The 27,356-nt window shown below is 47.0% G+C and overlaps 12 protein-coding genes across 12 annotated transcripts; 5 read left to right on the forward strand and 7 right to left on the reverse strand.

Moving 5' to 3' along the window:
- Positions 1-2: 2 nt before the first annotated feature.
- Positions 3-1,522, reverse strand: F5Y00DRAFT_261971 (DUF1546-domain-containing protein; the record flags this gene model as incomplete). The annotated part of the gene is made up of 2 exons (XM_048011306.1): positions 3-1,009; positions 1,087-1,522. The coding sequence occupies 2 exons, from the start codon at positions 1,520-1,522 to the stop codon at positions 3-5; spliced, it is 1,443 nt and encodes a 480-aa protein (XP_047865084.1).
- A 2,623-nt stretch (positions 1,523-4,145) lies between these two features.
- F5Y00DRAFT_261972 (uncharacterized protein) lies at positions 4,146-5,168 on the forward strand (the record flags this gene model as incomplete). Its single annotated transcript, XM_048011307.1, has 1 exon — positions 4,146-5,168. One exon carries the CDS (start codon positions 4,146-4,148, stop codon positions 5,166-5,168), a length of 1,023 nt encoding a protein of 340 aa, XP_047865085.1.
- Positions 5,169-5,495: 327 nt separating this feature from the next.
- Positions 5,496-6,487, reverse strand: F5Y00DRAFT_269789 (uncharacterized protein; the record flags this gene model as incomplete). The annotated part of the gene is made up of 2 exons (XM_048012505.1): positions 6,042-6,487; positions 5,496-5,955 (listed from the first exon to the last, which is right to left on the reverse strand). Exons 1-2 carry the CDS (start codon positions 6,404-6,406, stop codon positions 5,496-5,498), a joined length of 825 nt encoding a protein of 274 aa, XP_047865086.1. The 5' UTR covers positions 6,407-6,487.
- A 119-nt stretch (positions 6,488-6,606) lies between these two features.
- Positions 6,607-8,052, reverse strand: F5Y00DRAFT_236699 (NAD(P)-binding protein). Its single transcript, XM_048007735.1, has 3 exons — positions 7,339-8,052; positions 6,940-7,289; positions 6,607-6,887 (listed from the first exon to the last, which is right to left on the reverse strand). Exons 1-3 carry the CDS (start codon positions 7,775-7,777, stop codon positions 6,816-6,818), a joined length of 861 nt encoding a protein of 286 aa, XP_047865087.1. The 5' UTR covers positions 7,778-8,052; the 3' UTR covers positions 6,607-6,815.
- Positions 8,053-8,153: 101 nt separating this feature from the next.
- On the forward strand, positions 8,154-9,683 carry F5Y00DRAFT_253086 (uncharacterized protein; the record flags this gene model as incomplete). Its single annotated transcript, XM_048010007.1, has 3 exons — positions 8,154-8,490; positions 8,548-8,962; positions 9,017-9,683. The coding sequence occupies 3 exons, from the start codon at positions 8,154-8,156 to the stop codon at positions 9,681-9,683; spliced, it is 1,419 nt and encodes a 472-aa protein (XP_047865088.1).
- Positions 9,684-9,815: 132 nt separating this feature from the next.
- F5Y00DRAFT_74554 (uncharacterized protein) lies at positions 9,816-11,319 on the reverse strand. Its single transcript, XM_048014101.1, has one exon. It carries the CDS (start codon positions 11,057-11,059, stop codon positions 9,947-9,949), a length of 1,113 nt encoding a protein of 370 aa, XP_047865089.1. The 5' UTR covers positions 11,060-11,319; the 3' UTR covers positions 9,816-9,946.
- Positions 11,320-13,052: 1,733 nt separating this feature from the next.
- Positions 13,053-14,377, forward strand: F5Y00DRAFT_74578 (uncharacterized protein). The gene is made up of 3 exons (XM_048014102.1): positions 13,053-13,711; positions 13,779-13,977; positions 14,033-14,377. The coding sequence occupies exons 1-3, from the start codon at positions 13,606-13,608 to the stop codon at positions 14,109-14,111; spliced, it is 384 nt and encodes a 127-aa protein (XP_047865090.1). The 5' UTR covers positions 13,053-13,605; the 3' UTR covers positions 14,112-14,377.
- Positions 14,378-14,858: 481 nt separating this feature from the next.
- Positions 14,859-16,247, reverse strand: F5Y00DRAFT_253087 (uncharacterized protein; the record flags this gene model as incomplete). The annotated part of the gene is made up of 1 exon (XM_048010008.1): positions 14,859-16,247. One exon carries the CDS (start codon positions 16,245-16,247, stop codon positions 14,859-14,861), a length of 1,389 nt encoding a protein of 462 aa, XP_047865091.1.
- Positions 16,248-17,662: 1,415 nt separating this feature from the next.
- Positions 17,663-18,544, reverse strand: F5Y00DRAFT_253088 (glutathione S-transferase; the record flags this gene model as incomplete). The annotated part of the gene is made up of 1 exon (XM_048010009.1): positions 17,663-18,544. The coding sequence occupies one exon, from the start codon at positions 18,542-18,544 to the stop codon at positions 17,663-17,665; it is 882 nt and encodes a 293-aa protein (XP_047865092.1).
- A 321-nt stretch (positions 18,545-18,865) lies between these two features.
- On the reverse strand, positions 18,866-23,762 carry F5Y00DRAFT_236704 (uncharacterized protein). Its single transcript, XM_048007736.1, has 8 exons — positions 22,614-23,762; positions 21,377-22,539; positions 21,169-21,322; positions 20,526-21,098; positions 20,224-20,465; positions 19,771-20,169; positions 19,468-19,702; positions 18,866-19,407 (listed from the first exon to the last, which is right to left on the reverse strand). Exons 1-8 carry the CDS (start codon positions 23,365-23,367, stop codon positions 19,049-19,051), a joined length of 3,879 nt encoding a protein of 1,292 aa, XP_047865093.1. The 5' UTR covers positions 23,368-23,762; the 3' UTR covers positions 18,866-19,048.
- Positions 23,763-24,650: 888 nt separating this feature from the next.
- On the forward strand, positions 24,651-26,060 carry F5Y00DRAFT_74722 (uncharacterized protein). The gene is made up of 3 exons (XM_048014103.1): positions 24,651-24,920; positions 24,967-25,350; positions 25,404-26,060. The coding sequence occupies exons 1-3, from the start codon at positions 24,758-24,760 to the stop codon at positions 25,676-25,678; spliced, it is 822 nt and encodes a 273-aa protein (XP_047865094.1). The 5' UTR covers positions 24,651-24,757; the 3' UTR covers positions 25,679-26,060.
- A 1-nt stretch (position 26,061) lies between these two features.
- F5Y00DRAFT_74723 (glutathione S-transferase) lies at positions 26,062-27,285 on the forward strand. Its single transcript, XM_048014104.1, has 3 exons — positions 26,062-26,656; positions 26,717-26,831; positions 26,893-27,285. Exons 1-3 carry the CDS (start codon positions 26,447-26,449, stop codon positions 27,270-27,272), a joined length of 705 nt encoding a protein of 234 aa, XP_047865095.1. The 5' UTR covers positions 26,062-26,446; the 3' UTR covers positions 27,273-27,285.
- The last annotated feature ends 71 nt before the right edge of the window (positions 27,286-27,356 follow it).

Genomic DNA, 27,356 nt, shown 5'->3' on the forward strand with positions numbered 1-27,356 from the left:
TCCTACTGGAAGTCTCGTGCATCCAAAATGACTGTATTCAGCTTGTGATCGCCCAGGGCGGCAACGCGCTGGCCGATAATGTCGCCCAAGAATGCCCTAATCTGGCTAGCCTCAATGTCGCTGGAGAATCCATTCATGCCATTAGCTAGAGGAGCATCCTCTTCCGTTAGGAGCCGGATGACCTTCGTGATGACACCAACTAAGGCTTCAAACTCTGCGTTAGGAACCTGCTCGTTCTTCTGCCGTAGGGGGAGGAGCATCGATGTCTCGAATTCTTTCAGGTTGCGCAGTAGAAGAACCTTAACAACATCGGCGCCACCTGCCGCTCCAAGGCCGCACACCGCACCGTACCAAACAGACGGTGGAAGTGATGGGTTAAGGAAGTTTTTGAGACATGTGCGAACGAGCTTTGGACGAAGCATCTTATTAGTGTCGGAATATTTCCGAGCAAGCTGTCCGACAAGCGTGGCTGCAAATTCTCTTAGACTATATTGTTCCTTGAGTGCGTCAATGCCATTTTCGGCACCGAGCTTGCGGCCCAGTATGCATGTGAGCACAGGCGCACAAAGAGGGCTGGCATATGGCGAAAGGAAAAGTCGATCGTTATTTATTAAGGCGTTAGTAAGTTCCATCATCTGTCGTAAGACGAAGATATCATCTAGGTGGTGTGTAACTTGAGTCGAGATGAAGTTGACGAAGTATGGAACAAGCTGGTGGATGCTTGGTTCGGAAGCCACAGACTCTAAGGCAGCTTCGCGCAATCGCTGCACTTCAATATCCGGACTATCATCCATCAGAGCAGCCTGGATCTTCTCAAAGTATAGGACGAGTTCTTGAGACAGGATATGCTTGACCGAAGGCTTGAAGTTAGGATTGTCCTGGCCAGAGAGAGCGGCAAGTGCGGGATTGGCGCCGGGACCTTTGGATAGAAGATCTTGGGCCCGCGACTCTGCTGTTGTGGGATTTTCTAGGGAGTTAGGTTGGACGCCCTCGACGGATAGCCAATGCTCTAAGGGTGCGTAGTTAGTATTTATTAAGATATATTGCGAAGCTGCAGCGATATCTTCCAGCTTCTAGGGAACTTACTAGTAAACGTTGTGTCTCGAGGGATCTTGGGTAAGGGCGCATTGATCAGCTTCTCAAAGTCGACCTCTTCATCTTCCACATAGAACAAAGCTTGTGGGCCCAGACTAGCCTCGCCGTACCTAAGCGCTCGTGCAGAGTCATAGCCATACAATGGCTCCACATCAAGAACTCGCAACGCCTGTGAGACATCCTGAACGGTTAATGTGGTGCGCTTTGCAAGTCGCATAAATCGCAGGGCCTCGACGATGACTTGGCCAACCCGATACTCGACGTCCTGAGAAAGTGTTCGTAGTCCTTCGTCGCTCAACTTAAGAATACCGACTGATTCTGCAACATCCCTAACGCTCTCTTGATTCCATAAGAGTCTTTGCTCTTGAGCGGGTCCTTTGCTTGAAGCATCTTGAACAGAGGCACGGGCTTCTCTATTTGCCGACATTGTGGCTAACGGATTCGCCAATGGTAAAGACAATCACCTAATGATTCCTATGTGTCGAGGTTTGAAGACGATATAAATACGTAAATTGACCCGAGAGGTAATCAACGACTTGCGCCGTTGATGATTTTTAAGATAAATGTTCTTGCGGATTGTGCGTGGGTTGCGCGAGAAGTTGATTATGGCAGGAAGGCGACACCAGAAAAGTGAGAATTTGGAAGAGAAGATGGCTTCGTATATGGTTTTGAAGGAATAAAGGTGGGTGGTTGGGAAGTGGCTAACCACCTGATCCTGATACCTCGATCAAACGTAATAGTAGTACGCTTAGGTACCCAACTTAACCTTCCTCTTCGATGAGTCTGTGCAGTAAATCAGAGTAATAAATCGATGGCTAGTAGTGACTTGCGTAAGCGATTTGAATACGATGTCCGCTTGATGATGTGCCAGGCTTCGCGAAACTTGGAATCAGCTCCAGTAACGCGTATGGCACGCCAGACGATAGACGGATCTTGAAGCAAGGATATAACCCCACGATCAACAACCAGTATGTAGCCCACAGCTAATTAGATGCCCATTTGACGCGTATTCGGCTTATAAAGATGAAGGGGTACTCACTACGCTTTTAGGGTACTAGCAGAGTAGAAGTCGATGCAATCAAATTAGATAAAGTGGGCAAGGCTACATGAGTTCAATGTTTTCAATGTTCAAGAAAGTGATGAATGATGAAAGTAAAAGGAGCTTCTCAGCCTTGAACTTAGCAAGCGGTCGAAGAGTGTAGTGGAGCCGTCCTCCCATTGGTTGGGAGTACCTGATTAATCAGAAAAGCTACCTAGGTACTTGTAACTTTATGAGTGCGAAGTACTATGTACCTACGTACCACACCCCACCAGCGCAATCTCAAAGTTGAAATCTGATAAGATAAAGCTGAGGTAAGATAAAGCTGAGATAAGATGAAGTTGAGATACCATCTACAACAGCATCACTTTATGTGCAAACACGAAAATTCGCTATTTCTAGTCATCTTATGACTTATGATACTAACTACCGACATGGATAATATCGCTTCATAAGATATAGTTTTTAACCAAAATGGCCAACCACCGATCTGTATGGTCAAGCACGGGACAATGGTTAGCCAGAACTTGGCTACGCGCCTCGTATTGTTTGGCGACTGGCTACCAAACAATTATGAATTACGTGATAATATCAAGTGCAACCGATTTATAACATAAATTATATGTCAACTATATATTTACTTATGTTGTCGGAATGCCCAAATTTTATAATAATTTGCGGTGTGGAATTAACCAAGGTACCTGATGTAGGAAATAGTCTGGTAGTAGTTAAAAGAAAATGGAGGGGGGGATTTTCGAACCTCAATTGAATCGAGAACCTTTAAGTTGCCTGCTCGCAGCCTTAACCACTACGCCAAATAGCGAATTCAAATGTAACTATGGGACATGTACCTCGTGTCGAGTCCACGTCCAAGCCCCCCACCTGTGCCCCCCAGAATCGCCTCTTGCTATGCTATCACTCACCCACATATCTATCTCCATGGACCATAATAAGGACTTCATAAATGGCAAAAAATACTTGACTCCAGAAGCCGACGGAACGAAGCACAAATTCCATCCGGAGACGTGGGTAGCCAGAGGCGGTAGGCTTTACGGACCCGTACCAAAACCCGGTGTTTTGTCATCCCAGAAGATATCATCGAGGGATTACCCTCTAACCTACGATTCAGAGAGTACGCAAGGTACAATCCGGGGGTATTTCGCTTTGGTGCTTACGAAATTTGGTTCTGCTTTTTACAATTATAAGGTCAACTTCGGTTCCTACCAATCCCCTAGGCAACCACAATTATGCCACTCCGCCATGCAACCTGCTGTCAGCTGTATCCCCCTGTACGCGTCCATATATTATAGGTAGCATTTCGGCAGTATCTATTGCAGTACTAAGCTCTTTTTCTCATATCCCGAGACACTCTATTTTATTCAAGCTACGAATAGGAGGTAGAAACCGAAGTATCAAATCTGAAGTATCGTAAGAACTTCAAATTTTGAGGAGTGATAATTCAGCTAAATTGATTTGCATGCCTGTTGTACCTTTTCTATGTTTGAAAAAAAAAACCGTGAAATGCATTGTAATGTAAGTCAGTGCCTCGGATTTAGGGGCTGTATATTATGACTAAATAGGGGGGTATTCCTACAATGTGTTAGATAATTAAACTTCCTATTCCTGTATGAAAATCTTATGAGTCTACGTATGGTAATGCTAAGCTGTTTAGCTGACGTAAATATATCTTACAAAAGAGACCAATCCCAGGTCACAAGTAAGCCGATAGCAAGAACCCTTTGACACGTTCTTTGTACGAAACGTTGTTCCAGCACTATTCTTTACATAATATTTTGCTCTTTGATCTACGTCTCGGAATATATCGTTTAGGTAAGCTCAATACTATTTCTCTATTAAATGTTTCGTCATTGTATATATCAAAGCCCTTCCCAATTTCACTACAACAATATCTATTAACCTACCTCTCCTAGATGCTGCAAGACCTGTATTCTACCCTCTAGGAAGCAATACTACAAAAAGGAGCCACGCATACATCTACACCCTAGTAGTTATGAGTGTCTACAATTCGCTATCTGATGATATCCAAATTGTAGGAGAGAGAAAAGTAGAGGGTCATGTTGATAGAAGTTTCGAAAATCTCCAGAATAATAGGCCAGTTAGGGTTACATATCCCACGGCGGGTTACCTCTACCCGCGACCCGGTTTCTCAAAGAACCATCTAGAGCCACAAGCTCCTACCGCACCTATCCAATATACCGAACAGGAGAGGTCTGCATTTCCATCTCAACTCGACGGCAGTCATAGTTATGAATTATACGTCAATGCTTTCTACCGCTTGGGGTTAAAAAATCCAGCAGAAGACATCTCAAGTCGTCGAGACTGGGACGCTGTCATAGCTTCACGCAGCCTAAATTCAAGAGCCAACATCTGTATCAATGGCCCAGAGTGGGACGAAGAAGATAGATGGCTCACACGGTCCGAACTTGAGCAAGGTCTCCGTCTTGCAACATCAAATCCCGATGTATGGGTTCCGTTCGGTTCTAGATTCTGGTCAAGTCCCTTTGAGCACGGCAGTTTGAAATGGGATGGTGATCAAAGGAGTGACTACTACTCCCATGACTGGATGGTTCTTCCATGTAATACCAAGTCAGGGTCTAATGAGGGTGAGCACTGGCAGTTGGTGATCTATTCTAAACAGTCGAAGACCGTTTACTATGGAGATTCATTCCGCCCCATCAAAGCGAAGACGGCTAATACAATAGCCACAAACCTGAGACACTTCCTTATGAACAACGGCATTGGTGACCCTGGGATTTTACAAGCTGTCATGATAGTGCTACCATTACAAAGTGGACTCTGGCAGTGTGGGTATAACGTGATCGAAGCTGCCCGGGCGTTCGTCTACGAAAATGGACTTGTGAACTGGCACAATTCACCTTTATATAGAGGCATGTCTAGAGTCGACAGGGACTACGCTCTGGTAAAGAATATTGAGCGCTGGTCCAGGATCGGTTATCGAGATCATCATGACCTATATGATAACAAGGTCGGTAGCTATCGATACAATAACTAGAGATGTAATATGAGAAATTCGAGCAAGCAGTACTAGTCAAATGCTGACAAGTTATTAAGACTTAACATCAGATTAACCCATCAAAAGTTACATTTTCTGTACTAGGCTACTCCTGCTCGAAGACTTCACTAGTAGGATAATAAAGGGGGTACTTATATCGACTTGGTTATTATAACTACTCGTAACTAGGGTTTTCGTAAAGCTATTTAACTACAATAAAATTCACTAGGCTCAAGCCCTTACAGGTAGGCTATGAATTGATATTAAATTTGAATCTAAATTAACTCTAGGTATATTTTATATATGGGTACGTACCTAGGTTGCCAGTCAAGATACCTTGTTGCCATTATGATCTATTTGACCAATGTTGTTCTCGATGATCCTCAAGTATCTTTCACTCGTCATCATCTCCTTCTCGAGTTTCTCTTCACAACAACGTAGTGCTTCTGCTAATTCCTCTAGCTCTTCCTTTGACTTCTTGGCATCTCTCGCTTCTTCTTCTGCTTTCTGACGACGACATCGTTCTTCATACAGCTCTGCCGTAATAACTTCTAGCTCTCGCTTTACTAGTGTGTTTTCTACTGATAGTTCACCCCTGTGTCGTCTTTTTGTGCCCCTGTTTTCTATCTTCGAATCAGCGGTGGAACCTCTGCAATTCCCCTTGTGCCTTCGCAAAGTGTCAAAGGGCTTCCACTTGTTACACTTGTCACACCAACCCTGCCTGACAAGAATATATTTGTCTAAAGCCGTGGATGGTTCGTCGTAGTTACTGCTGGTATCAACCATTCTAGTTATTCGTCAATTAACTGTTCATACTAAGCCCACTTAGGGAAGTGGTAGCTTGATTAGCAGGGACCAAAGGGGTTCACATACCGAATATTTTCTTTGACATCGTCACTAGGTCCCAGTATTCCAGGACTTCCACCATTCGATCCCATAGCTAGGGTTGTGAAATTGGGAACGTACTGCGGCTTAAGTATAAAATGTGAATCATAATCTGGCTGGAGCGACTCACCGGCTGTTGTCATATGGGTTCCCGTCATAACGGTTCCTATTGCCGGGCTTTGTTGTTCGGGTACGAAGTCCAACGGCCGAACGCCGAAATCAACATGTTCATGGGAGGGAATGTTGTTGGGAAAAGTAAAAGCTTCTATGTCATGCTCTTTCTTGATTTCCTCCTGAACGAACGAATGTTTACTATACTCCATAATACTAGAAATGCTGGTGCAATGTTCCATGGCATCAATCTTGATGTGCTTTGAAGCGTTTCTTGACCCCCACTCCTAGTCCCTTAAATATAGGAGCGACCGTTATGATCGGGAGCTAACCTTAGTAACTTAGCTCATTGCATTATACAATCAACTTCTTTCAATTATAGGTAACTAGCAGAACTTGTTCTTAGTTCCTTAATCAAAACTATTATGCACTTAGATCTCTTGCACCTTATATGTCCAATCGTGTTTATACATGAATAATATTGTTTACATGCTACTTGTACAACCTTACAATATGACGATCTAAGTCTAGATACCTAGGCCTAGGGTATCTACTAGAGCAAGAATAGAAATAGTGCAATTGGAATTAAGCCATTACTCCTCCCTATCAAAGGGTTAAGTACGCAGTTGCATGTATACAGCTTATCTTTGATTAGACTTTCTTCTTCCGCTCAGCTTTGGCCATCTCGCTAGAAATAGGCACGACACTCTGTACCACCATATCCTATGGATCTAATTAGGCAAGAATCAAAGACTTAAGATGATCTGATACTCACAAAAAGTGACTTGGGTAGTAACCAACATAATAGCCGAAGCAGGAGTGCGTGGGTACCGGCCCAAACTACCCCAGTAGAGCCGCCTTCGATCTCTCTAACAACCTTAGTTGCATACTGCCTCGAGCTGATAGCACCGTCTTGAAGCCGGCCGTCACTAAGACTATAGATGAAATCCCGAATGCCGTAATACTTCGAAGACGCGGGTAGTTCGTCTCTCTGGTATTTATCAAAGGACCCAGTCTTCACGGCACAGGTAATGAGAGTAACGGTCCGAACTCCGAGAGGTTGGAGTTCATGACGCCACGTCTCGCTGGCTATGGCAAGAGCAGCTTTCGAACTATTGTAGACACCTTATTGATCAGAAAAGAGAACTGTGAAGTATATTGATTAAGTACTTACTCGAAAGCGCCATAGGGGAATAAGCACTCGCAGACGAGTTATTCACAATGCATCCTTTGGCCTCGATTAGGAGAGGGGCAAAGGCTTGAAGCATAGCGAACGGCGCCCAGAAATTGAGGTCAAATAATCTTTTACCATCTTCAATAGACGTATCTAGAGCTGGTAAAATTTTGATCCCGGCGCTGTTATTGATTAGGATGTCGAGTGTGCCGCCAGTTTCTTTTTTCACACTCTCAACAGCAGCAGAAATCGACTCTGACGATAGTACGTCGAGAGTTAGAGCCGTGACATTCGCCGCACTGGAAAGAGTAGGTGGAATTTTTGATGGATTTCGTGCAGTTGCAAAAACGTGGTAGCCCTTTTCGCGGAAGACCTCAGCTAATGCTGCACCGATGCCTCCGGAGCTGCCGGTGATCAAGACCGATTTCCGTAGAGACATTGTATATTATAGCTAAGAAATGAAACTTGGTTAATAGGGAATCTGGAAGTGTAGATGCCATGATATTAATAGGAATTCTTGAGGCTTTTATAGAAATAAATTTGAGAATAGCTCCTGTGAAGTTGTCCGATGCTTACAGGTTGTAAGTGGTATGAATCTGAGTCGCGGCCTTCCCACCCCCGCCAATTCTTAGCCGCGATTCCCTAAACGGCAAACAAGACAGGTCTTGGCACTGAAAATAGCGCCGATCGTGAGATATGTAAGCAACGTCCCTCCGTGTTAAACAGTTCATCTCGCTTTGCGTCTCCTTTCCACCATTATTAATCATGTCTTTACTGAGTTTGGTAAACAAACAGAAATGCCAAGGCCGGTCAAGATGCCAGGTCCAGATAAATCCGGAAAGTCTTCTGCCTCATCAACAGGGATGCCGTTCATTATCTCGTCGAGCATTGAGAAAACCGATCCAGCCACTAGGAAGCTAATTAGAAGCTACGCAAGACGGGGGAAAACACGAAAAGGGGTTCGCCCTGCCGTAGACCAACGACCAGCTAGTAGGACGACAACAGTTATCCGTGGTCGGTCAGAGCCACTAAAACTAGAAGAAGTCGTTGAAGTTTATACCCCATTAATTCCGGGTCGGATTGGGTTAAACCTCTATTTCGTCAACTTTTCCGACGATGTAGAGCCTTTGACGCTTTTCAACATGGCAAAAGGTTCTTATTCCAAGCATTCTTAAAATGTATAAGTTAGCTAACCCTACATAAACCCAGTTACGACAGTATCGAGGAAAGTTACATTCCCCTTACGAGCAGCGGTTAGCTTCGAAGGGGACAATGAAGGATGGAACTCCCCATTCGGACGAGACGCCGTTGCTCTCCACATAATGGCTTTTGCCGTACAAGGCTTCATTGACAGAGTCCTACGCCGCCAAGAAAATCTTAACCCAGTAGCCATACTACATCTCCAGAAGGGACTAAGGCTTCTTCGCGAAAGGCTACTGGGGAACGATGAAACGAAGATTTCGGACTCGACAATGAGTGTGGTCTTGAAACTAGCGAGCGTAGCACAGTTCGACGGAGACTATGAGACCTCGAAGAAACATATGGAAGGTCTTCGCAAAATGGTCGACTTAAGGGGAGGCCTCGACGTTTTCGAAGGAACACCGTTACTGCTAGAGATGTTAAGGCAAGGAAATACAAGGACCCGTACTTTCTGGAACCAAACACTAACCCTTTACAGGTGTGACCTAGGGGTCGCATTACTCAATGGATCACGCCCTATATTTTTCATCCAGCCTTCTGAGCCGATGCCTGAATACCCCGAGAAACTGATGCCGGCTGTTATTGGTGGGACATCAGCCCAAGACGATATGAAACTAGTTCGAATCACCGATGATGAGCTAGCGACGGCTTGGGCGGTCTTGAGAAGATTCTGTTTGTTCGTCGATCTCGGGACCCAAACTCAACGGACAATCCGCTCAGATATTATCTACGAAACAATGACTGCGGTGACATATCGCCTGTTACACATGAGCTTCTCCTCCGGTTCGATCGATGAAGCCGTACGACAAGGCCTTTTGGCCTTTTGCTACCACATCTTCTTGCAGTGGCAAGACATTAAACCACTGTACTGTGACTTGGCTACCGCATACCGATGCTGGATTCTTAACCTCAAGAGCCCTGATGTGGTTTCTTCTCAGCTCATGCTCTGGCTGTTGATGATCGGAGCGGTCTCAATCTTCAATATATCAGACGAGTTGTGGCTAAGGAAACATATAGAAGAACACGTGGGCAGATGCCAGATTAAAATATGGAGAGAAATGCAAGATGTACTGAGGTCATTTATGTGGATTGCAGTGCTAGATGAACAACCGGGGAGAGATGTCTATAATTCTCTATTTAAATGAAGAATTTTATATACTCTTATGCTAAGTCGAGTCATCAACCCCTAACGCCTTGCGTGCTATCCGTCTAGGTTAAATCGTTGCCTTTCGAGGAAAATATCGTCATAACATCGTTAGGTTTCTCTCATCCATTGTATCATATTTCCGTCTAGCGCTCATCCGTCATAACAACCTTGAATATCAAAAGAAAATAAATAGCCAATTTGGTATGACAATGGTAACATAAATCCACGGGCGACGAAGAAGCGGTACAATTCGATCATATATCAGTATCCCGATTTAGCCCTGCGTTTCTTGGGGTTCTTGACACCCATTACTTTCGATGCAATCAGGCTGCTAATCGTGCTTTCAGCGAACCCCTTGACCCCTTTAGACTTTGCTTGTCTTGGGTCCTTGTCGATAAAGGCGTCGATCGCTGCTGCGCCCAAAGCAGCTGTGGCTATTTTGGCGCCCTTATCGCCTGTCCAGCTGCCTGGATCGTTGCGAAGTCTGAAGGCAGTGAGGCCACCCGCTTCAAGAGCTGCTCGAGCTGCCATTTGCCATCTCTCGGCAACAACTTCTTTAGGTACCTTGGAAGATCTAACGTCGGACGACACAGATTTAGACTTCCGGCCTCGGTGACGTGGAGGAGACGGTGACGGACTCTGAGTGTATGAACTAGCTCGGGATCGTCGGTGGCGTCGACCTCGATCGCGTTCATAATCTGACTCGTCACTTACGGACGGAGATCTGTGTCTCCGATGTCTACGCGGAGGGTCATCGCTATACGCTCGCGAGCGCCTCCTGTGCGGCGACGGGGAAGGAGTAGGAGAGTGGTGCCGATGACGATGGCGCTGCCTTGGTTCCGAATCGTAATGTGAGCTACGGCGAGAATTATCGCGACTCTGCGAGCGGCCTCGGTCACCTGATGCGGCCTGTGTTGCAGCATATAATGCAGCCGCTTCGCTGAGGAATTTTAGGCCTTTCTGGCCCATAGACTTGGTCCGTTGCAGACCCTGCCGTTGAGGGGAGCCTTTATCTTCATGGTGTTTGCTTCTAGATGCCTTCCTGCTGGGGCGAGGTGGTGGTGAGGCATGTCGAGAAGTTCTATGGGGTGATAATCGTCGATCAGGTTTTGATGGTATGGTATGCGCTCTATCGCGGTTCGGATATCGAGGAGGACTGGCGGTTCTGGGATTTCTCCTGGGAGGACTCTGTCGTCGACGTGGTTCAGGACTTGGGGATATACCGCGATGAGATTTAGAAGCGTTGGAGACTTCTTCAGTACCAATGTACTCGTACCCAGTGCTATTGATAGGCGAATTCGAATGTCGGTACGGGTCGTCAAAGACATAAGGATCGTCATGGCGACTGTGATGGTTGCGCGATCGAGATGCCATGGTTGGTGTTTGCGTAATAAAGTCTTACGAGAAATGTTAAGTAGGTAGGAGTCGTCAAGTACCAGTATCGAAGGAAAGCAAGCGGTAAGCTACAAAACGCAGCGCAGTGGTGTGCTCCTTTTAAAAGCAAAAGCAATCTATGCAACGTATTGTGTATGTAGAATAATACTGGGGGACCTCCCGAGGGGCTGCAGGTAGGGTCTTATTACGCAAAGCTGCGCCTCGACGTATTCTCTGCAGCAAGTCGATGTTTACTGGTTGGTGATGCCCTCAGAAAATCACAGCGTTGCCGATATTGCTGTCAGAGTCTACCAGTGTAGCGAATAACTGTTGTGAGCATCGAAAAACTTTTAGAGGATTGCATAAGAGGTGATGTCAACTGGGATTACAGCTCTTCTGTTATTTGCAGGGGGCAGTGCGGGTTGAGTGGGATGGCTTGGATGGGAATAAAATGGGAGGCCTATTACACACATACAGATGCCAATCATAGATGTTTAACCTACCCTGTAAGTAGGCCGGGCTAGACTTCTACATAGCATATCGCAATACGTATATGACTGCGTATGGTTCGCTGGAGCTGGAGACGAATCTGTTGCCACTTTAGATGATGCATCCCCCCGCATGATCTCATAGCGCTCCTTTGCGTGGGCCAACACATAGACAGCGGGCACGCGTTCTCCCTGGCCATCCAAAAAGGTGTAACAGAAAGTAACGGATAGCTTTGCTCTCACTTGAGTTGAGCCAAGTAAGAATGAAAAATTCAGAATAGATTCATTCATCTTGATGAAATCTGTACTGATGCTCGCCAAGTAAATAGAAAAGAAGCTTTGGATTCTCTTCTCGAAAATCTGCGGCGGCAAATGACGCTAGTCGTTCGGTGAAGTCCGTTCGATGTCCAATATGCGGCGGCATCTGACGCCTGCACTTGGCATTGGACATATGATGATAGGCAACACAAACAGGACCGTTGAAAGCTGTCACAACGACAAGGTCATACAATGTGCGATGACATCTCGTGACGATATTTAAAACGTGATAAGGCCGGTACAATTATATCACGTATAGGGTCCATCTTGTGTTAATTGGAAGTTGTTCACTATTTTCGGCAATGGTTTCGTTAAGGTCCCGTATTTTCTAGTATGAGAGAGCTCGCGTCGCAGGAATCGAAGAATACAACTGACTTGGGGATTGAATTCGAAATAACGCGTATGACATGGCTTGATCTAAAAAAGCCACATACGAACCCGGATCTACCCACCCGGCCCCAAGGAACGGGTACCCCTGACCTCAGTTTCTTTTTACGCTTAATAGTTGAACCGATTCCGTGGTATTGTGCAATACCTGGGTACAAATTCCATCCAATCCATGCAGTTCGAAACGCCATCATTTTAGGAGTCAACATGATGAGATCAGTTGGCTCTATGTTGTCATCAACATAACATTATTAACAGTCTCCCGATTCTATAAATTTTTATACTGGCCTAATCACACATATATACTCTTAAGTAGGAAGAGATCCGAAAGCGAAATGCAAATCCCATGATTGGCGCAACATAATAGATCAGAGGTAGGAACCCGATGAAAAGGAGACTTTGATACTAGACGACAACCGATGGATATATAACCTAACACTACGAATATATTTCTCCTGAGAGAGGGATGTTTCAATGGTTCCGTAAAAACTTTATGATCAAGTCTAGCCCCTCCACAACTACAGCTGGTTTACACCGTTCATATGGAGAGCTATAAACACACCGCCAAAACTTCAGCTCCCAAGTCATGAATCCACATACCCCCAAGACTCACATGGAGTATATGGCTACCTATAATTAGCGGCGATACATCCCCCGCAATATGTTCGATATAATAGAGGTTGCGGTGCCAAGTGCGGAAGAAAGGTTAATGCAACAGTCCGGTTAATTCCACCGCGTATCAATCTAAATGATCGTCCTTGACGTTTCTAGAACACCCAAATAAATTTTTCAAAGTGAAGGCTAGTCCTACGCTACTCCGAGTTGGATTAGACCTGTTCAATACGAATGCAATATGCTGATCCGAAAACGTCAGCAGTCAAACAGACGACCCTAAGTCCATAACGTGGCTAGGATCTCGTTCGTCCGGAGCCCGGTTCTTTGCAACAAAATCTACATATGCAGGAACGGGTAGTCTAAGATACGATACCATGGCGTTGTTCATCGCAACATGAATCCATACTTAACTAACAATACGGCAATAGCCTATGACCCCTTACTAGGTTAATTCCAATACCTCCAGTACCGGCTCTATCCTGCGTCTCCCAACCCCATATTCCGGGGCCACCTCTACCGGATGGAGTAATTAGTTTCTAGCGGGACGAAATACCGTTTACAAGATTAGTATATGCCAAGGCATCTGATTTCGTACCAACGCATCCATGGTGTAGCTACATTCCGGGATTGAGATGGCATTTCTCTGGCTACATAAAAGCCTGCTCGGCCACACCCACCTTAACTACAGTAATTCCGTAAAACAGACATAGGTAAATATCGAAAGATCAATTATTCGCAATGCTATTCAACATCATCTTCTTTGCCCTTGGGGCTGCTGCTATCGCCCTACCAGAAAAAGCCGATTGCCCTCGCATCAGATGTATAGACGGTGTTAACGAATGTGGTTGGTACCCCCCTATGAAATGCCACCGCTCTTTTGAGCAATAAAATGGAAGTTAACTTTCGTATAGGAATCAAGTACGGTAGATGTTACGATATGTGCACACATTCTCAGCCGAGTCCTCCACCATGTCCGGGGATCACATCGGCGCCGACGACGTTGTCGCCCGTAACATCAACTGCGGCGCCTTGCACTAGTACCGGAACTGCCTGCGTCGATCATCTTAGGAGCTGCGGATCGCCTCCCACTGCTATCCTTACTTATGGAGGGTATGTAACTCCTACTAATCAAGGAAGAGCGTATGTCAATCTAACACTTATAAAGGTGTTACCCGGCCTGTGGCCCGACGCCGACTTTCTCGCCTCCGCCATGCCCAGAGCCAACCGAAACTACTGCTGAATGAAATCACAACACCTAGAACGAATAGGATATGATAGTCGCTTCTTGTTACTTGAGAATCTAAAGCTACTGGCGAAAACTTTCTTAACCCTGCTCTGCTTAAGGTATGTTTGGTGTTGGATGAGCGCGTACTAGGTCTGATAGAGACATGGCTTGGGAAAAAAAAAAGGCGTACATGTAAAATGATTGGTTTGAGTTAATTCGCTTTATTAAGTTTACGTTGACCGTGGCCGACCATAGTGAGGTTCCTTAAAATTACAATACACGAATATGAAGTAGACATGAAAGGAAGAATGGATCAACGGCCTTGGGAGTCTACTACCCACTCATTGTAACACGCACCAGGCGACGGTTCACTTCCAAAAGCAACATGATCTATCAAGTGCATTATATACATAAAACCTTATATTTACACTATATACAGGGAGAATAATAATAAGTTGGTCAATACTAACCGGGTCCGCCAGCCCCGCGAAACACCGGGAGCCGAATAGCAAGAAAACAAACCAAAAACCTAAAAATAACAAACAATAAGATGCAGCTTTATGCAGCCGTGGTATCACCAAACCCGTCGTCTACGTCCGTTCGTCTATAGAATCAATCACAACCATTACTCGTCCTCGTCCTCGTCCTCCCCCCCTGCCTTGCCGCTACCTCATTCATCCTAAACCGCGCCCGCGAACTTTTTTTAGATGGGACAAAGGGAAACGAGCTGGGGAGGTATATATGTTCGTGCGTTTACGCATGTAGTTTACAGCATGAAGATGGCGGCGAGAACGGCGAATAAGCCGGTGGCACCCGTGGTAGCTACTTGAGCGACGGCGCCGCCGGTAGCGATGGGGATGGCCGGCTTAGAGATTGAGCCGGTGGGGCTGGGTATGGTGGTTGTGTTGGCGCTGACGATCGGGGTGGTGATCGGGGCTGGGGGAGGAGGAGGCGGGGTCACGATGGAAGAAGTCGTCACGACGGAAGAAGTCGAGCAGGGCGGCGTAGTTGTGACGGTGACGATCTCGACGGGGGTGGTGGAAGATTCGGTCTCGCATGAGCAGGGCGCTGTCTCGGTAACGGTGCTCTTGATGACGGTGGGGGGAGTCTCTTTAGGAGTTTCCTCGGGCGGTGGGGTCTCCTTGGGGGTTTCCTTAGGAGGAGTGCTCTCCTTAGGAGTATCTTTCGGGGGGTTACTCTCCTTGGGAGTATCCTTAGGAGGGTTGCTTTCCGTCGGCGTCTCCTTAGGGGTTTCGGAGGTCGACGTGGAGGTCTCCTTTGATGAAGTGCTGCTTTCCTTAGGTGTCTCCTTGGGAGTCTCCTTGGGTGGCGTAGTCTCCTTCGGGGTGTTCGAAGGTGGTGTCTCCTTAGGAGTGTCCGTCGGCGGGGGAGTTTCCTTGGGGGTTTCGGTAGAGCTGCAAGGAGTGGTGGTTGTTATGGTGATCTCCACGGTTGTGTTTTCGTCACACGGCGTGGTAGAGGGAGTCTCTGTAGGAGTCTCTGTAGGGTGGGTTGAGCAAGGAGTGGTAGTTGTGATGGTAGTCTCTATGGTGATATTACTGTCGTCAGAAGGCTTGGGAGTTTCCTTCGCGTCCTTGCACTTGTCCGGGGCAAATTCGCCCACTAAGCTGGACAGCTTGTTTACGACCTGGTCGGCAACGTCCTGTGCGATGCCACGCGCCTCCTCAGGGACCTGGTCAACGACGCCGTCGACAAGAGACTTAGCAGCACCCCCAATATCCTGAACAGCACCACCAACGATGGAGCATAGCGCCCATTTCTCGAACTCCTTCTTCTTGTCCGTCACATCCTTGAGCAGGCTCTCAGCCGCGGGACCCAGCGGTGTGACGATATCCGTCAGTCCTATCGCATCGACCAACGAGAGCTCATCGTCACCGCTGGTTAGTTCCTTTCCGCCATCTGTGAGGAGTTTGACGAGGTCTTTTGCGTCGCTCTCTACACCCTTAATGTCAGAGCCATCAAAGGCCTTAACAGATCCATCGAGTTTCGTAATAGCATCGGAGACCTTTCCAATAATCGATTTTATACCGTCGATGTCCCGCGGCGCTACCTCATTCGTCCACACAGGCATCGGCTTAGCCACGACGCCCGTCGCGGACAGAGCCGCTAAAGAGATAACTGATGATGTCTTCATGTTTGCGATAGAAACAGTAAAAAGAAAAAAAAAAGAAGGGAAGGATTCCGGATCTCTAATAATGAACGCAAAACCAATGCAGCCGAATGACTATGAAATGAGTGTCTAAGACGGAAAAGAAAAAAACCCTAAGAAACACAAGTTACTATCCGCCGATCATCGACACGGCTGTCTGCCTTGGTGTTATATACGGACTCGACGATGGGAAGACGGGGCTACGCCAAGCTGTTTGAACTTGCTGCTGGGCCGCCCGTGGATGTAGTACAGGGTATAGCCAGCTCAGAACTCATCGTTAGAGGTCTATAGGATTCTAACGCCGAGAAGGCTGGCAAGGAAAGTAACGTAGCGTAGCGTGCCAGATGGCAAAAATAACTTCGCCGTCAAGGGTGTAACATGGGTATTAGGTCAGGATAGGCTATCGCTATTGTCTAACAAGCAATTGCTTAACTATCGAGTAAGGTGATCTGGGGAAGATCTAATGATCGTTGATTCCCGTGCCTGACTAGGAGGGCACGCATCTTGGCGGTAGGTATTAAGGGGAGTGGAAGTATAGATTGGACCCCCAAACGGGCATCTCAATATATGGTGGACCGCCTGCGACGCCGCGAACTGCCTATATAGGACAACCGGCACACAGCCTCATGTTGACTTGCTTCACCTTAATGGACCGGCGCTGCATCGAACTAGAAATAGAAATAGACAGGCAAAACTAACTCAATATTAATGGTAGGTTTTAACGAAGGCTTTACCAGGAGAACAATAATTTTCACTTGTGCATGTTAGGTACTCTGTACGCTGAATCTTCTCTGACTCGTGAACTCCATCAACTCAATCAACTTTGAACCACACGGAGATAACATATCATTGTTTGTCACATTATGACTTTTCCTACAGAGGAACGAGAAGAAGAAAAGAAGGCCAAAAGAGATGAGGGTGCAGAAGGATCTATTATTTTGAAACATGGCCCTCTGGATCAAGAGAATCCTTCCAGCTTCTGATGGCGGGGCTCGCGAGTAACAGGGCTTCTAGGCCAGACCCAGGCGTGGGACGAGCAGCCTACGAAATGGAGAAGTCCAAAAGGGTATTGGGAGCGTTGGCATCGATAACGAATTTATATTTCCGCATTATAGAGTATCTCTTCGATCCAGTCTGTGCAGAGTTCCCCGGGGTGCCATGCTCTTGGTATATAAATACCTAGAGATAATTATAGAATCTCACAGGTAGAAGCTAAGAATTAAGATATGGAATCCCCACTGAAGGATCGTGAATGATTCCGACCGAAGCCGTTGATTCAGGTGGAGCTTGTGCCTCACAGAAAATCGCCATTTTGGTTTCGAATAGGCCAAATCAAGTAGGTGATACATTTGAAGGTGAGTAAATATCTAACCTAATTCCAATCGAATGGTGCCATCGCCTCACGGAAGCCTTTCGCCCTTTCTCGTGGCCTGCGCGACCTCAGACTGCGTCGTATCTTCCGCATATCTCTTATACGCAGCGATATACTGCTCATCAGCGCTCCAAGTATCTTTCACACTCTGTCGCGCAACTATCGCGTTATACCATTTCCTCCACCTGGCCCATATCTTCTCTTCTTCGTCATCGCCGGCCTGTCCCGGAGCCGGAATACCCACTCCGCCGGGCTTGTAATGATCAATGAGGAAGAGGCGCTTCGCCCAGGGTGCAAGCATAACATCCACCAAGCTGAATGCACGGCCGAGAAACCACGGTCCGCTATCTTCGCCAACTTTCTCATTTTCTAGAATCTCTTTTACAAACGTCTTGATTTGGCCTAGGAAACCCTCTCGCGCCTCTTCGATGCTATATCCCTTATCGGAAGTGTGTTGCAGCACCCGATAGAAGCCCGGGACGATCTTATTGCTAATATGATCAATCCAGAGTCTACACCGAGCGCGCTCGTATGGGTCGCGGGGCAATAATCCAGGCCCATTTTCCTTCTCGTCAGCATACGCCTCATCGAGATATTCGCATATAACAACACTTTCGTACAATGGCTTCCGCTTATTTCCCTTACGTTCTGCATCCACGGGAACAGCTAACGTAGGCACAAGTCCGCGCGGGTTGAGCGCTAGGAACTCGGGTGCTTTAGCGTACGGATTGATCTCGATATACTGATGCGGAATACGCTTTTCATGCAACACGATCCAGGTCCGCTGCACGAATGGGCAAAACCAGCCTCCGTATAACTTGAGGGGATGTTCGGCGGCGTGATCTGCTGCGAATCTAGCTGCCGCGCCGGTGGCGTGTCCCGGTAGCGAGGTATCCACTGTCGCCGGCATGATGCTTTTCTGTTTCTTAAAAGCTGAGTTAAATTGGTTAAAGTGATGCGATTGGAATGGTCGTGGTCGGTGACGTATGAGCAGCACTCGTTGGATGGTGCTTACTGACTGGCCCCTCATCAGATGCTTGAGGATGTAAGAAGTTTGAATGATAAGTGAAAGTTACATGAAGCATTGGATCGTTACGATGACATCAAGATTGTAACAGCGGTAGGTCGCGGTTAGTTGCGGGGAGTGGGAATACATAATAGAATAAGTGACCACTAACACCACTAACACCACTAACCATTTAGTATACCCGTCGAATAATCGATCAGAATTGTTTATATTATCCCAAATATAATATTAACAATTCATTATCCTAGATTAGGTATTTGATATTAATACTACTACTATAATTCTCATCATCTTCATATAGATGGACAACTCAGTTGGGTATCATCCACTCCGCTCTTCAAAAGCCAACACTCAATCTACATGCAGATCTCCTTAATACAAGTCTCCTTAATATCCATCTTTAATCATCTTCTTCCACGTCCCACGACCCGCCAGTCTCCTCCTAGTCGCCGTCTTGCGGTTTAGATCCGGAATGACGTATTCGCCAGGTCTCTCCGCCCGCACCGTCTCCCAGAAGTCGTAGCCGCGCTCACGACGTCGTTCTGCTCTCTGCTCGCGCTGTTCTCGTTGCTGCTTGCGTCGCTGTTTCGCCTGTCGCGACGCTTCCGGCTCTAGTTTCGCGAGCTTGGCTGTACTCTGCTGCATCCATTTCTTCGCCAGCTTAAAACACCCCTTGAAGGCAGCTTGCACGCGACCGCTAAAGGCTGCTAGGAGTGTGCCGCCGATGAGCGCTACGGATACGGGGACTATGATACCGATTAGTATAGTTCTACTATTTTTTGCCTGAGAGGAAGAAAAGGACTTACGTGAGATGGCGCCGATAAAACCAAGACTGACAAAGTTATCGTCTTCACCTCCCCACTCCTTAGTATTCATGCCAAACAGACTGGTAAAGAAGCTCAACGGCAAGAATAACACTGTAAACGTGGTGAAGATCATGACTGAGAGGTTTTGGGAACTCGCTAGCTCAGTCTGTAACCGCGACCACCGTACTTCGTCTACTTGCGCTTGACGTTGTATCATCTCTTGCAGTTTCTCGTACTACAAGTACTTTATTAGCAGCTGTTTCAATACCCCTATCGCATACGCTTAGGTTGGGTGGCCCTTACGTCTTTCTTGGTGTTATCCACTCGCTTGATCATGTCGTGTACTTGTTTCTGGTACTCCTGCAACCGTTTCAAGGCTTCTTCCAGGAACCCCCTACCGTTCTCGGTAAATGATAGGAGTTCAGGTCTCTCGTAGCTTTCCTTCATCGTTTTAATTGCAGCCTCTTGTTCCGAGAAGAGGTTCATCATTGTGTTGAGCTCATCGTCCATGTCCCGAAGCTCAAGTAAGGCAGATGTGTTTTCGCGGTTTTCTCTTTCCGACTGCTCTAGTTCTCGCCTGTGCCGCTGCTTTATGCTCTCGGATCGGTTGTCCTCGGGCTCGTCTGAATCCGAATCTTCGAGGATCCTATCTCGAAATGTCTGCATTCGGAAACGTTTGAGCGATGAAGTCATCTTTTCGGTCTGTTGATTATCAGTAATTATTCTCATCGATTTTCACATGCAAGAGTCACGTACAAGTATCCCAATAGCCTCTTCAAAGATGCGGAATATTTCTAGGTCCGGATGGGAAGTCCTGTCCAGTAACACCGTAACCGCATGTAAAGTTATGAAAGCAGCGAGATCCAATGCATTCTCGCAGCGACCGCTAAGGTCTCCGTTCAACTCATTATATACACTGTTTCTTAAATCCGCCTGTTGGAACAACGGACCTTCCGTCGGATAAGATTCTCGCTTCGGGAAGAAGGTCGTCAAAGTCGCTTTCAGAAATGTTAGTCAATCATACACAATTAATATGACCACCCTCTGGAGTAACTTACTCGTATCAACCGCCCAAAGCCATAGCTGGTCGACCATGAGGACATTTCCATTGATAATGTCGTTTTCGAGTTCCGAATCACTCTCTTCCTTATGAGTCGCCGTATCCGCGGTTTTTAGTGTGTCCACGGTCGACATCAACCGACTTCCAGGTGAAAGTGAGCTCAGAGGTTCTTTGCCGTCACCTACATGATACATATCTCGCTTTCGCTTAAATGGTATCGCAATCCTCTCTTTGGTAAGCTTGTACAGCATTTGATCGTCGTCTCGTGCGTAAGTATCTCCGAGAGCCGGATAACCATACTGATCTAAGGTTCTACGCGTATTAAGGGGTGGGTCGTGCCCAATATACTGCCAGATCACCCGCGACTCAAGCGACTCAAGCTCGGCAACATCTCTCGGAACAGGTCTCGCTCTACCTTGATCCATCCTCCGCCTGATGATGTTGCGGCGCCGCACTATATTTACATACGTATCAAAGTGGAGATACGGTAGATAGAGGTACAGGTGTGTCGGAGTGATAGCAGGGCTAGGGCTCCTACCAGATCGTCCTGGAGATGGCGGACGGGGTGAGCCTGTTATGAAGGTTAGTAAGGTCGATCTAACTCTCCTATACTACTACAAGATAAGGTGTTGATTCCTTACCGGCCTCCGAAGGAACAAAAGCACACCCAGGCTTGACATACGAAGCATGTAGATTCGCGTGTCGCCCTTGTACATGTCGATTAGCCCAATTTTCGTTGCTAAGGAGCTTTTCAAAATTTCGATTCTGCGTCTCGGAGAGCTTGTCGAAGATTTTCTAGGGCGTATTTAGTAAACCTCAACAATGAGATACCTAGTGGAATGACTATACCTTAACCCAATGTGGATTATTGAACGGCAGATGAATCCACATAAACTTTCTTCTAGCAGGGTCCGGTCGAGAAAAGCCAGCTCCCATACTCTGTAATGTGGAAGCATGACTGATATCACCCTTCGACTCAAAAGAATCCTCTTTGCTAGTGGTTAAACCAGCCCCTGTTGTCCTTGGAGAAACGCCAGACCCCTGAGGCTCAGAGCTAGTAGTTCTGGCCGTCTCGGTACTACTCCTGGAGGATGGACGATGGAACCCCGGTGTCGCAAGGGCGGGAACTGTTAGCCCACGGCTTCTCCTTGGCGAAAAGGCTGGGGTAGGCTCCGTTGATGCGCCCGATATTGACGGTCGCGAAGAAGCATGGCTTGTCACAACGATCTCAGGTGACTGGCCGGTTTTAGGATCATTCTCAGAGTGTTCGGGTGAGCTATTCGGTCGCACCGAGCCCAGGAGCATCTGGCCAAAGTCCTGTACGATCCCTAATGCGCCTGCAATTGGTGACGGACCGGATAATGGACGCCGTGGTCGTAAGATGCCCCGATGCCGCCTAGCTGCTACAGTGTTCATACGTTCCTGGAGGCACTTCTCGGGGCCTTTTTCAAGGAAATCTTTCAAGATATGTTTCGAGATGTAAAGCCTGATTTCTTGACCAGATTCACCTTCGGGGTCTCCGTAAAAGCCGATCAGTTCAAGCTTGATGTTTTCGCTTAACCTCAGTGGCGTATGTTCAAGATTGGCGCTTAGCTCTTCTGCCTTCCGGACCGCAGCTCCTAAATCAGCTAAAAATGAGTGCATCGTTCGAATGTTGCCAAGTCCGAACGAGGCACAGTGAGCGTGATCGCTCTCGAGGGATAAGGCTTGCTCTCCTCGATTACCAAGCAACCCTGATTTAATAGATGTTAACGGCGCGCTAAAGTGAACTTCGTCAATGTCAGAACTGCCGAGGCCGGACAACTGCGAATCGACCGTCTCGTAAAACGTCCATATACGTAACTCGCTAGCAAGATCCATGAACTGATCATGTATCCGAAGCAATGACTTGTTCCCTAACTTCAATTCGCGAGCGATAGATCTGGGAAGCGGGCTTTGTAGGAATAGTAATTGCTGGATGCTGTCTCGTAGATGGGGCATCGACATGTAACTTGAGCCGCGATGCGGTGTAGCTAACACGGGTTAGTAGCCACACATGCTAATAACATACACGAAGATCAGGTGAACGGAACCAAGGCAGGCTTACCAAAGAACGCGATGCCATGGCAATCGAAGATCAAAGACCGAAGCTCGGGCTTCTGGTTCGCCTTAACCAAGGCCAGTTTCGCAACAAGTCCGCCAATGCTATGGCATATAAAAAATATAGGTCTTGATTTCGACTGGCCCATGCGGATCTTCGAAATCTGATCAAGCAGGTCATCGGCAGCCTGATCGAGCGTCATGCCCTCTGCCAATTCACGGTGACGGTAAAGCATCACTCGCGCTGTGCTAACTTCCTTGCGGATGCCTTGCCTGATCCACATCTGGCTCGCCTTAGGTAGGGGACGGTTGATTGTGGGTGAGAGAATGCTGCTTCCTGGTAGCTCCTTGACGGTTGAGTAGCGGTGCAGCTCATTCGACATGGGAAAGCCAAAGTAGTCTTCCGTGAGGGGATCTCTAGCCCAGGTATCGACGGGAGACGCGCCGACGCAGGGTACAGCGATAATATCGACCGTAGTCTGGTTGTAACCATGGCCGTCGATGTCGCCGTCGATGTGTGCGAACCCTGGCTCCGGATCCCAATGCGAGTAGCTACTATCCATAGATCTCTTATTATCGAGATCATCACCATATTCCGAGCCGTCGCTATGCGATGCTGCGTGGTCACTAGTAGCTCCGTGTTCGCTAGTTCTGTTATTCATATTAGGAGCGCTAGTAGTAGAGCGCGTTGCTGCATCTTGCAACTCCAACTCAGCTTCAAGACCCAGGCCACCCGAGTCTTCACGACCGGCTTCTGCCATTTTGACTTAAGTGATCTCGACTCTTCTTTAGTCTTAACCTTCTTCGCGTCACGATCATGTTAGACGCGGGTTTTCTAGTCGCGCGTTACAGAGAGACCACATCAAGCTTTACACGATCGCTCAAAGTCGCCGATAATTCAAACTAACCGCGATATTTTATTTAGGAGGATGACCAGAAGTCTTATAAAATAGCGATACGGAGTCAGCCTTGCATTTATCACTGCCTACCCTCCATATGCCTTCTCCTCGTCAGCTGCTTTGGCTGCGGCTCTTCCCCCATCGAGATTCCCCAGAGTCGCAGACTAGATGGATGTCTCATTGGTTGGCAAGGGCAAGACATGGTGGCTTCGGGCGTAACCGTAAGATGAAGATCCTCAGCTGACGGCAGGGGTTCGATGCGGCTGGCGGCCAAGGCGGTTATACGGCAGCTAACCCTTTTTGCGCATATACTCGAATGAGTACTTGAGCACATATTTATAAGTGGACGAGGACGGGTTGATTGGTTTGATCTCTCTCAATATAATAATAATGAAATCTTCCACTTATGAGATACCTAAACATACAAGTCAATATGATATCGAAATCAGGAGGACATCATGGGTATTCAAAACTAGCGGAATTCCGAATGTTGTCGTTCAGTAACTACAGGAGGTCATATTATGTCGGCAATGATTCATCGTAGATCGGCATGCTTACCTCTGACGAATAATTATGAGATTATTTACCAGTTTGGCATGATCGCCTGTCAGAAAACCATAGAATGAGGTAAGATAAGATCCAGTTCTTATTGTACACATGAGATTCTCACATTGCCTACTAATCTACCTATTTAAATGAAGCCGTTGGTTAAAAGTCCCATAATAACTTATTAACTACTGGGTGCCTATATACATTCAAAGCTATTCGCTAGACGGAGAGTTACCTATGCAGTGTCTCACTTGACACTATCTTAGGTACCGGAGGTACGTTGCTGTGCCGTACGAACACATGAACATCTCTATGCATTGATCTTAATGTGCTCCGTGAGCCTGTATTATTGGATTTCTTGCCGGCTTCGATGCAGCTATTTTAGTGCGCAGCCCTACGAGTTCCCGTACGAATGGAACCCAGGATCCACGGCAAAATTCTATAACATAACAGGTTTAGAAGAGAAGCGGTACTATGCCAACTTTTAATAGGTGCCTAGATATAAAGCAGCATGGAACGAAAAGCCATTTTATTTCAGTGATTCTTGAGTCCAAATATGGTCAAACGTATCACGTCAGCTCAAACACGGACGATTTCTAAATTACCAACTCCCAACAGTCCCGCCATACGCCTATATATTCAAAGAGTAACGGCGCGTGAATGCACACGTTCATATGAAATATCATGCTAATCCACAGCCATTATGGGTGGGGTTGCTTCTATACCGACAGACCCTTCACGAAAGGTGCAAGTCATCTCAGCAGGATACTCGCGAACCGGGACCGTTTCTATGTCCATGGCTTTAGCAAAACTTGTTGATGGGCCAGTACTCCACGGTGGGACACAGATCTTAACACGTGATGATGGTAGGTTCGATGCGATTAGGTACCAACGGCACTAACACCGACTCAGATTACTGTTCAACGTGGATCAAAGCGTACGAGGCTAGGGAGGCTGGCGATAAGGAACAGACCTTGAAGCTTATTCGAAAGGCGACTGCCGGTTTTGCCGCAACTGCGGATCTGCCACCGTCGGACTTCATTCCTGAGATGGTGGAGCTATATCCGGAAGCGAAGGTCGTGTTAGTCCGCAGGGACCCAGTTAAGTGGTGGAACAGCATAGCAACTTTGACCGGTAGGACTACGCCATGGTGGCTCGGCATCGTAGTAGCCCCCTTTCCTGGATGGAGATATATTCCGACGTTCGCACGCGTTTACAGTCGATCAACATTACGACTTGCAGGCCTAGACGCCAAAAACGTCAGTCCGACGGAACTAATCGAAAAGGGTGGCCCTCGTAAGTCTCCCCTCACTAATATAGTCGACTTACTAATGACCCCTTGTTCATAGACATCTTAGAAGCGCACCACGAGAAAGTTAGATCTGTTGTCCCTAAGGGACAGCTGCTGGAGATGGATCTAAGTGAGGGCTGGGAACCTCTTTGCCAGTTCTTAGGTGTACCGGTTCCAGATGAGCCATTCCCTAAGGCGAACGATGGTCAAGCAGCGGATGCGTACGCTACTAAAGTTCTGCTAAAAGTCTTGCAAGTCTGGGTTGGTATCCTCTCCGTCGCCGGACTTGGCGTTTATTCCGCATCCCGCTTATGGAAGCGAACGACGTTGTGATACGGTCTGAAAACGATGGTCGACGTATTATTGGAATAGATTCCCTTTCATACCATCTTTGACAAGCTTGAAGTAGTGAAGGGCCATGAGTTAGTTTTGAATAATGGCATCGAGGGCGTTATAGGGGTAACCGGTGTGAGTAGACCGGACTTTGATACTCACGAGTACAAATGAAGACACATATGTTTCACTAGTGATACCAAATTTGCGTGGCTCATCAATACGGTCGGGATGTCACCTTGGATTCGAGATGTCAACATAGACACTCACACGAGATACTTGAAGGCAGCTTGAAGCAGGTTATGCGGGATCTTTTGATTTCTAAGCAGACAGGTCTTTACGGAGGCGTACGAATAAACTTGAACGCTCGTAATAGATATCCTTTTCTGTTAACAATAAGCTGATTAACGTACTCTACTATTAAACTATCCCGTCGCAAGTACTATCAACGGTATGGAGTTACGGCGTTAGCGGAATCAGCAGGACTCCATCGACACCCGGAACATTCACCTATCTCCGTAGGAGGTAGTTAACTAGGTCCGGTTGGCAAATCAGGAAATATTAGGAAATAAGGACTTCAGTCGGACGGATTTCGGACGAAACAGTTGGGTATAAAACAGTAGTCTAGCTACACGATAAAGGCGGTACCTTCTAGACCTTCGTGTAATGTATGTCGTTCTCTCTACAGCCATCAGCAATTCATTAAAAACTACTTGTCCTCTAAATTCGCCCCCATCTTAGGAAGTTTCATCAAACCCGCCACTCAACATGTCATCACTCAAGCCAATTATCCTCTGGGGTCATACCTCGGGTCCCAACCCCTTAAAAATCCATATAATCCTCAAAGAGCTCGATATTCCCTTCGATTATAAGATAGTTGAAGGGGAAAACGTGAAAAAAGAGCCATTCATCACTATCAATCCGAACGGAAGAGTGCCAGCAATTGAAGACCCGAATACCGGCGTCACCCTATGGGAGGTACTTAAATTCCGACTTGAAATATCTACTATCAACGAAACTGATCGTTTTTATATCTAGTCTGGTGCGATCATCGAATACATCATCGACGTCTACGATAAAGAGCACAAGTTAAGCTACGGTACTTCTCCCGAAAAGTACTTGATCCAACAGTGGATCGCCTTCCAAATCTCAGGTAAGGTTCCCCGGGCGATGCTTCACGTCCTCGCTAAGCTTTACTAAAACCCCCCAAATAGGACAGGGGCCGTACTACGGTCAAGCCGTATGGTTCTACCGATTCCATCATGAGAAGCTACAGTCCGCAATTGATCGGTACGTCAAGGAGATCGAGCGCGTGAGGAGTGTTCTCGACACGCATCTCTCCAAGTCATCATCTGGGTGGCTTGTCGGTGATAAAATGACTGTTGCGGATCTCAGTTGGATTATGTGGGAGCAAATTGCAACTTTCCTATTAAGTTTCATGGACATCAATCTGGAGGGGAAGTATCCGCACTATGATGTCTGGTATAAGAAGTTGCTCGAGAGGCCCACCGTACAGAAGGTCTTGGCTATAAGGACAGAGGGCCTTATCCAGAGTGGTCTTTTGAAGGCAGAAGATCTTGCTAAGCATAAATAAAACACATATAGCGCCCATGTACCCCTTAGGAGACACCAGATGGTGTTTGCCGAGAGGCTTGGAATATATACGCAGCTTTGAATA

The sequence above is a fragment of the Daldinia vernicosa genome (genome assembly GCF_022497035.1).
Source record: "Daldinia vernicosa strain CBS 139.73 unplaced genomic scaffold F5Y00scaffold_22, whole genome shotgun sequence".
In the NCBI taxonomy this organism is placed as follows: domain Eukaryota; kingdom Fungi; phylum Ascomycota; class Sordariomycetes; order Xylariales; family Hypoxylaceae; genus Daldinia; species Daldinia vernicosa.